Source organism: Bidens hawaiensis, unplaced genomic scaffold (assembly GCF_021521415.1).
Source record: "Bidens hawaiensis isolate Kalapana, Puna unplaced genomic scaffold, B.hawaiensis_p1.1 tig00060100_1, whole genome shotgun sequence".
NCBI lineage: Eukaryota > Viridiplantae > Streptophyta > Magnoliopsida > Asterales > Asteraceae > Bidens > Bidens hawaiensis.
The window spans coordinates 47,490-55,159 of record NW_027506457.1 but is presented as its reverse complement, the minus strand read 5'-3'; the positions used below and the strand labels follow the sequence as shown (position 1 = coordinate 55,159).

The following is a 7,670-nucleotide window of genomic DNA, read 5'->3' as shown; positions in this document are numbered from 1 at the left end:
ATTAAATGAATTTATGTATCATCTACTGAATCTTCCTACTAACCAGCAAACAGTCAGCAGTTAATTTTTAATATACACTGAAAGCCTAAAGTCTGTTAACTATTGGTTCACCGAAACCATAATCCACTGATCTTGATATCGTGAATGCAACACGACATGTTTAACTAAACATGTCACATTCTTAAAAACTAGCACAGATATAATAAAGTATGGGGAATCACAATTCATTCACTAAATCTGATTTTACTGTGTAAGCCATCAGAAAATTTAATATGTTCACAAAACAGTAAGCATGTTCGCTGCTAATATGTTCAGGAAAACTATCTAAAATTGTCTCGGTTTCTTTACCTCTGTTTGATCTACACATGTCATTTACCACTTGCTCCCCATCTCCTCTTTCTACTTGGTCTTTGTTGCTTATTTGAGGCAGTTTCTTGAACCCAGTCCCCAACTGAAACCTTAATCGAGCTATCAGAATCCTTTCTAGTGATAGCATTAGGCTTGTTAAAACGTGCTCTCCTTTTTTCCATCTTTGCCATTGCCTCAAGGATCCGAGTATTATCAAGCCCCGGTTTTCCATTTTGGTTATGGGGCCCGTTTACGTGTGACCTAGTTTTATCTATCACGGGTCCCACTTGTACTTCTTTGGTTAGAATCTGACCTTCCCCCATGTCCAAAAGTTCATCAGTTGCTTTCGTTTCTTCAGCTCGGGCCACCTTATTGTTTAGACACGTGTTGAAATCCATCCGTTTGGGCTTCTTGTGTTTTTTAGAAGACTGCAGAGTAAGTTCATAAATATGTAAAATCATTTTGATGAAATTAAGTACATATCATGTCAAAAAATATGATAAATATCCAAATCTAAACATGGTGACAATTTTGACTAGTTTTGACAATACTTGTTAATGGGATCATTGATTATGCTATATCTCCAATGATCAAAAGACTAAGTTTAGAAAAACTAGCTAAAAAGAAAACAGTCAAACAGGTCAAAAGTTGCACCAATTGCATTTTCTTACCATAAACCTATTATATAAATTCTGTAACAATATTATACACACCAATTATAAAGAAAAAGAAAAAAAAAACTTTGATAAAACAGAAAAGGTGTCTCGGATCACACGACCCTTTTTTGCAGGAACAAAAACTTAGGTTTTGACGTAACCTGATGTGGCGCATTACCTAACTTGGCCACCCACCCAGTTATATCTATAGAGATATAGCATGACATCTATGAACGTAAAATATAGTAAATAACAGTTTTACCTGTACACCAATTATGAGAGCTGAAAATTTGTCATCATCTAGTAGTTTCAAGTTTACATCAAAATGTGGAAGATAACCAAGAAACAAATAAATTAGCCTACTATTTACCGTATATGCTTACTACCTGCTGGTGCAGCCATGCAGGTGAAAACAAATCACCTTGGTTACGTTTTATTGATATAAGGTCAAACAGGTATTAAAAAAAAACCTTTAGCAAATAAGAAACAAGTTTAACATTTGATATTAACCTAAAGTTATAACTTCCCAAATTGCTTTTGTTAAAATGATGACATTATTTCAATAGGTGTGCATTCAATTAAGAACAAAATTTTAAATAGATAACAATCAGAACCGCACAATTCACTTGTACATAGTGCTTCACACATATAATGAGAGCAGGGAGTTAGTGAGACAGTAGGTAAGCGATTACCAGTAACCACATTATGTATCACAACTAAAGCAAAATGTACAAGTGTTTATGCAATTCTCACAGTTATTTACTTCAAATTGGCTTTTGTATTGAGCAGACCCTATATTTTAGTAAATAGGCTCTGTAGTTACAGTTAATATATACTAGTTTAGAAAATCCAAAAAAATTAGGGACATAACAGTGCTAATGGATCCGTCTAACCCAAGCCAACTCATCAGCCCGTCCTACAATTTACCCGATCCAACTCATATAGGCCCGTCCACAAAGTATTTCTAGCACTATTTGAGTTGATAAATGAACAGGCACAAAACCATGTTATAAATGATATGCAAGAACAGTAATAGATGTTACAGATTTATAACTAGTAAGAATATATTAATGATCGGTGGTGTATGATTACCAAAAGAACGAGTGCATATCAATATCAATGAAAGCAATATCATGGTGAAACAAGTACTGATGAAACAATAAATGAGATAATATATGTGTGTGTGTGTAGATAGATATAATATTAAAATGATACAATATTTGATCCTTAATTACCCTGATTTTACCTTAACTGCCCCGACAACCAAATGTGAATTCCTGGACCACGGTGTTGGTAGTCGTTCACGACTCTTTCCATAAGTTTTACCATACTTATTACCACTAAAACCTTCATTTTTCTGTTTATAATATCCATGCCCAGTTGCATGTTGGCCAGCAGTCAACCGCTTGACATAACCAGACCCATCAACCAACTGTGAATAAACTACATATGGATCATCAATCAACTCTTCAATATGATCAGGATCATGTTCAGAAACAAATCTTTCACGTTTAAAAACCTTTTTAATAGGAAATGAACTTTTGTTAGCATAAAATTTAGCATCTTCGTGCCTAAACATAAATTCATCTTCCCATTCAATTTCAGATTGCCAATGACACCTTTTTCTCCTCATATCCACATGATCATCAATATCAATCATGTAATCTTCTCTATCTAAAGGTTCAAAACTTTGTCTTTCATAACTCCCATGTCTTCTGTACTTAGGCATCACGTTATCATGCCATCTGTCATTATTATAATCAGATTCTTCAGAAGATCGTGATGCAAAAGACCGTACATGATCTCTTTTCAACAAAGAATTATCTAACTCAAAACTACAAACCGTCCTCTTGTTTCTTCCAGGGCCTCTAAATTCCCATCTAGTATATTCAATATCATATCTTTTTCTGTCATTACTAGTATACGATCTAAACTTTTCACCATGTGCATCATCACGATATCCCGAATCAAGATAAAACTCATCAATTTTGCCTTTATTTCTCTTTTGACCCTTTTCATTGTGGCCCCAATCCCGCTCCATCATTCTGTTATCTTCAATATATTTTTTTCGTTCATCATAATATTCATCATCTTCTGAATTTCTAAAAACGGGTCGATCTATATTGGGACCAAATCTTTCAGCATCCCAGTCTTCATAGCTACAAAACCTTTCACCATAGCAATCTGAAGGTACTTCTGATTTTGAATACGACATGCTTTCCTCATAAGAATCAAAAGATTTCCTTTTATCTAATCTTCTTGAGATGATGTAATCATTTTGATGGAGTGTTTTCAGGTTAAAATCTTTGTGGGTCCTATTTTTTATATGCAGAATTATTATTGTTTCTTTCATGATATATATGGCCAGCATGTTTTCTGTTATTATTAGCAACCAACCTTCTTGCATGATATCTATCCTCATCACGACCACTTTTGTCATCTGATTTGTTTGAGTCCTCTGAATGATGGTAGTCAGGCTTCATTGACCGAGTTAACCCAGTAACACATCTGTCATGAGCATAAGCTTTTCGCCTGTCAATATATGAATCAATTTTAAATGACTTTGAATGATTATCAGGGTTCTTTTCTTCCTCAACCGATTCTTCTACCAAATTGGATTCTTTTGTGTCATTTGAAGTTCTGATTGTTTCATCGGTTGCACTACTAAAAGAAAGATGATCAGTGACATCATCATCACCACCAGCATCTCCATGATTGGATGTTTCAGGTACAGAAGGGTCTTCTGGATCCAGAATGGTGATCTGTTACAATCATGTTATTAGCAGTGAAACAAGAGATTTAAGTACTTCAAAACTTTAGCTAATGTAAAGGTCAAAAACAATACTTGTATGGCATCTGAATCGCGTTCCGGCTGGAGCTTTAAATCCATGAATGATTGGCGCTCAAAAATTCTGTCTTCTACTTCAATTGCTTGACCTTTACCCTGAAAGTAACAAAATATCCACTTAATGATCATAAAATTAGCATGTACAGGTGACAAGATAGATGGATCGGGTAACAGGTCATGTTTGAACAGATAATATTTAGTACGAGACAAAGATCGGGTTGCATTGACCCACAAGCACTGTTCTAGTCCATTTTTGTACAAATACAAATAGTATATATAGTCAGACTGCTAGTAATAGTATAATCAGTTGAATCTGTGAATAAAACAATTTGTATGCAACAAAAACATATTGTGGCCAACTTTTAAACAATATGAGTATCTGACTTGATGCATTTTTCAGTTTTCAGTTAAGGCATTTGAGATCAAACACCACCCAAATCGATTGATTCATAAGCATACGAATCACAATTATCACCTCTACCATCAAACAACTAAATTTACTTTACAAATTGTTAATTTATGTATACCACGTCCACTTCTGTTGATTGAATGGGCTCTGAAGGTAGGGTCCCACTAGACACAGGTCCTCTATGATGGTATTCATCCTGTCCATAACATTAAATAGTAGACACCCAAGAAAAATTATCTAACCACAAGAATACAATATTATTTGTATCGTTACAAGAATATACATAGGAACAGACTTTATTACCACTTTGTTGCAATAAAGCTTCCAACTATCTTCATCAAACCCAAAATTGAAATAGTCTGTTATATCTGCACCAGGATGCCTCCAAGGCTTCTGCTCAAATACATCAATATTTACATCTAGTATGTTCCTGTAAGATACATATAAATCCACACCACTTAATTGCATAACCTAGACATTGCAGTAATTCCTATAATGTACAATTGCACCACTTTTATGGCAACTAACATAATAACATCCATAATTAATCATTCTACCATCAAATCAGCAGTTTCACAAGTTTTTAACACAATGATGCTGCATTTGTAACCTAAATTTGAATGCATAACACTTACCTAGCCCTGGGAAGTGAGAAACTCTGTGCAGATTGAGATCCCAATGATCTTAACCCTAATTGCTGCCAATAAGCTGCTTGCATGCATCCAATTCCTTTCAAATCACTTCCATATGTCGCTGATTGAGATCTTAGATACTACATACAAAAATTCATACACAAACATAAGTTTAATATTAGGAGCTCAATCCATATACAATTAGGCATGTAACAAAGCGAACGTGTGAACTGTTCGGCAGGAAGTTCGTTTAACAAACAAACATATGAACATAAACAAAACGCTTTGTTCATTTAATTAAATGAACGAACATGAACATGTTGGAAATCAGGCCCAATAACACGAACACGGATTTTGATCTTAACCAAGATCGACTTTTTTTCTGTTTATTATAATTCTTGACACCTTAATTACATACCCCTAGCCATCTACTTATACTAATTAACTTCCTAAACACACTACGACTCAAAGCCATACTCACTAGACCTTCAAAGTAATAAGATAAACATGCAAAGAACAAATTTGCTAACAGGCAACTCTAAACATTCAAACTATTAATTGAATACTAATTAATTTAACTCTTTCACTTAGCCCATTCAACTTTCTCTTTGAACTCTTTGAACTCGTTTCAAGATTAACTTTGAACAGAACACATGCTTCTTTCGCTCATTTATGTTCGCTTAGTTAGGTTCGTTTATATATAAATACAAAATAGTTAAATACTATCTGTATTTTATTTACATTCATTTATGTATGCTTAGATTTGTTCATATATGTTTGTTCAGTCATGTTCATGAACAGTTCGTTTAGATTTTTAACAAGCGAACATGTTCATTTTCTAAACGAACGAACATGAACACAGAAACTCGATCGTTTAACTGCTCGTGTCGGTGCAAAGTAAAGTAAAACAAACAAACACGAACGCGCCCTGTCCATTTCAGCTGGGCTTGTTTACACGCCTGTAATAATACAATCACAAAACCACATTACAAACTCAAATCAATCACACTTGATTCATAATAACTAAAGCAATACCACATTATCGTCATCTTCCAAATAATCTCTACTCCGCAAGTTCGAAACACTCAAACCGTTCCTGTGCTTATTATTACAATCATTATCATCATTGCTATTCAAAACAATATCAAAATCGTCGTCGTCATCCTCATCGTTATCAACACTAACACATACTCGATCTTCATCTGTTAAACGGTGTGAATTAGAGGATTGTGGAGCAGCAGTGTTGATGGCGGAGGATGCTATTGCTTCTGCCTCAACGTCGGCGTATAAATCGTCATCTTCAGTCTCCATTTGTTGGTGTGAATTTAACGGCAAGTGAATGGCGTATGGTGCATTCTGAAGTCACAAGGATTGGGAGAGGAGTGAGAGGTAAGTAATGACACTGGATTGTTTGTTCTTGTAAAAACCCTAAACCCTAATTACTTATTGGTTTTTCACAGTTTTTGTAAATTTTGAGATATAAGCCGTGTTTGGGATGTGTTATTTAACTCCAAAATTGGTTTTTTTTTTCAAAAGGTCCTTGTTGCCTTCTGGATTTTTTAAAATGAGTTTTTAAAAAAGTCTTATAATTAGCTTATGTGGTTGGAAAAGCATAATCACTTTTTAAAAAATGTTTGGCTTAGCTTATTTACATAAAATGACCAAAAGGAGTATAGGGTGGTTAGATTAGTAAAAATCCAATCAAAAAGCCAAAAGCATTTTTGAAAAGCCCCGAATTAGGGTTTTTGAAAAAGTGCTTTTTCAAGCCAATCAAAAAGCCAAAACAAAGGGGGCTTTTACATTTGCCAAACACCCTTTTTGCTTATTGACTTCTTGAAAAAGCCAATAAGCATTTTTCAAACTCAATCCCAAACACCTTCATAATTAAAAGTAGTTGCGACTCAAACCCATTTATTAAAGTCCGTCTCAAACCCATCAGGTTTTTATCGGGTAAATACCCATCAAGTTTCAGGTTTCCTATCAGGTTTTGTCAAAATACATGCCGGGTTACCATAAGCAATCTAACATCATATACAAATACCATAAAAAAATCTAACATTATATCTTAACTAAATCATAAGCGATACGAAAATATACATATATAACACCATAAGAAATTTTTTAAGTCTTCAACACGCCAATTAACAGTGTAGGATCTATAATATATATAAATGAAAACTCTAAAATCTTACGTGTCCCAATGTGGTCGCTTCCTTCTTTTTTGGAAGCCACTAGATTGCTTGATTTTTAAATGGAGACCTCTCATTGATTTAACCCAAATTCATTGGTATGGGTCTTACCAAAACCAGATAACTCTTAAACGGGTTATAACATCTCATTAAATTAGAAATTAATCTTACCAATTATTTGATATAAAAATCCAAAAAAATAAGGATATACTAAAATTTAATATCCAATTTAAAAAGAAAAAGATATTATTTATAATTAATAAACAATTTTATAGTAAAAAACATAAGCGGGTCATGGGTCACCAAATTCAGATAGCTTAAAAACGGGTTATTATATATCATTTATTTATAAAACTTTTTAATCATAAAATCCTAAGTATATTATTAACTTTCTTACAATAAAGAAAAATAAAATCCAAAAAATAAATATTAAAAAACGAAAAATGTATCAAGCCATCAGATTGCTTTATTTGTAAATGAATGTTTCTCATGCATTTGACCCGAATTCACGGGTAAATGTCTCACCAAACTCATATAGCTCTTAAACGAGTTATAACATCTCATTATATTAAAAATTAATCTCATCAA

The 7,670-nt window shown here is 33.6% G+C and overlaps 1 protein-coding gene across 1 annotated transcript; it reads right to left on the bottom strand.

Moving 5' to 3' along the window:
• Positions 1-231: 231 nt before the first annotated feature.
• Positions 232-6,204, bottom strand: LOC143617900 (uncharacterized). The gene is made up of 9 exons (XM_077090303.1): positions 5,929-6,204; positions 4,897-5,033; positions 4,565-4,691; positions 4,380-4,457; positions 3,850-3,948; positions 3,353-3,766; positions 2,240-3,321; positions 1,200-1,209; positions 232-776 (listed from the first exon to the last, which is right to left on the bottom strand). The coding sequence occupies exons 1-9, from the start codon at positions 6,202-6,204 to the stop codon at positions 369-371; spliced, it is 2,631 nt and encodes an 876-aa protein (XP_076946418.1). The 3' UTR covers positions 232-368.
• Positions 6,205-7,670: the final 1,466 nt, after the last annotated feature.

What these genes read in the sequence shown, in the direction of transcription:
- LOC143617900 (XM_077090303.1), bottom strand. Translation starts at nt 6,204, where the DNA reads ATGGAGACTGAAGATGACGATTTATACGCCGACGTTGAGGCAGAAGCA. An exon ending in AGCTTTATTGCAACAAAGTG is followed by an intron (nt 4,458 to 4,564) that starts GTAATAAAGTCT and finishes TGTTATGGACAG; the next exon opens with GATGAATACCATCATAGAGG. An exon ending in GCGATTCAGATGCCATACAA is followed by an intron (nt 3,767 to 3,849) that starts GTATTGTTTTTG and finishes TGATTGTAACAG; the next exon opens with ATCACCATTCTGGATCCAGA.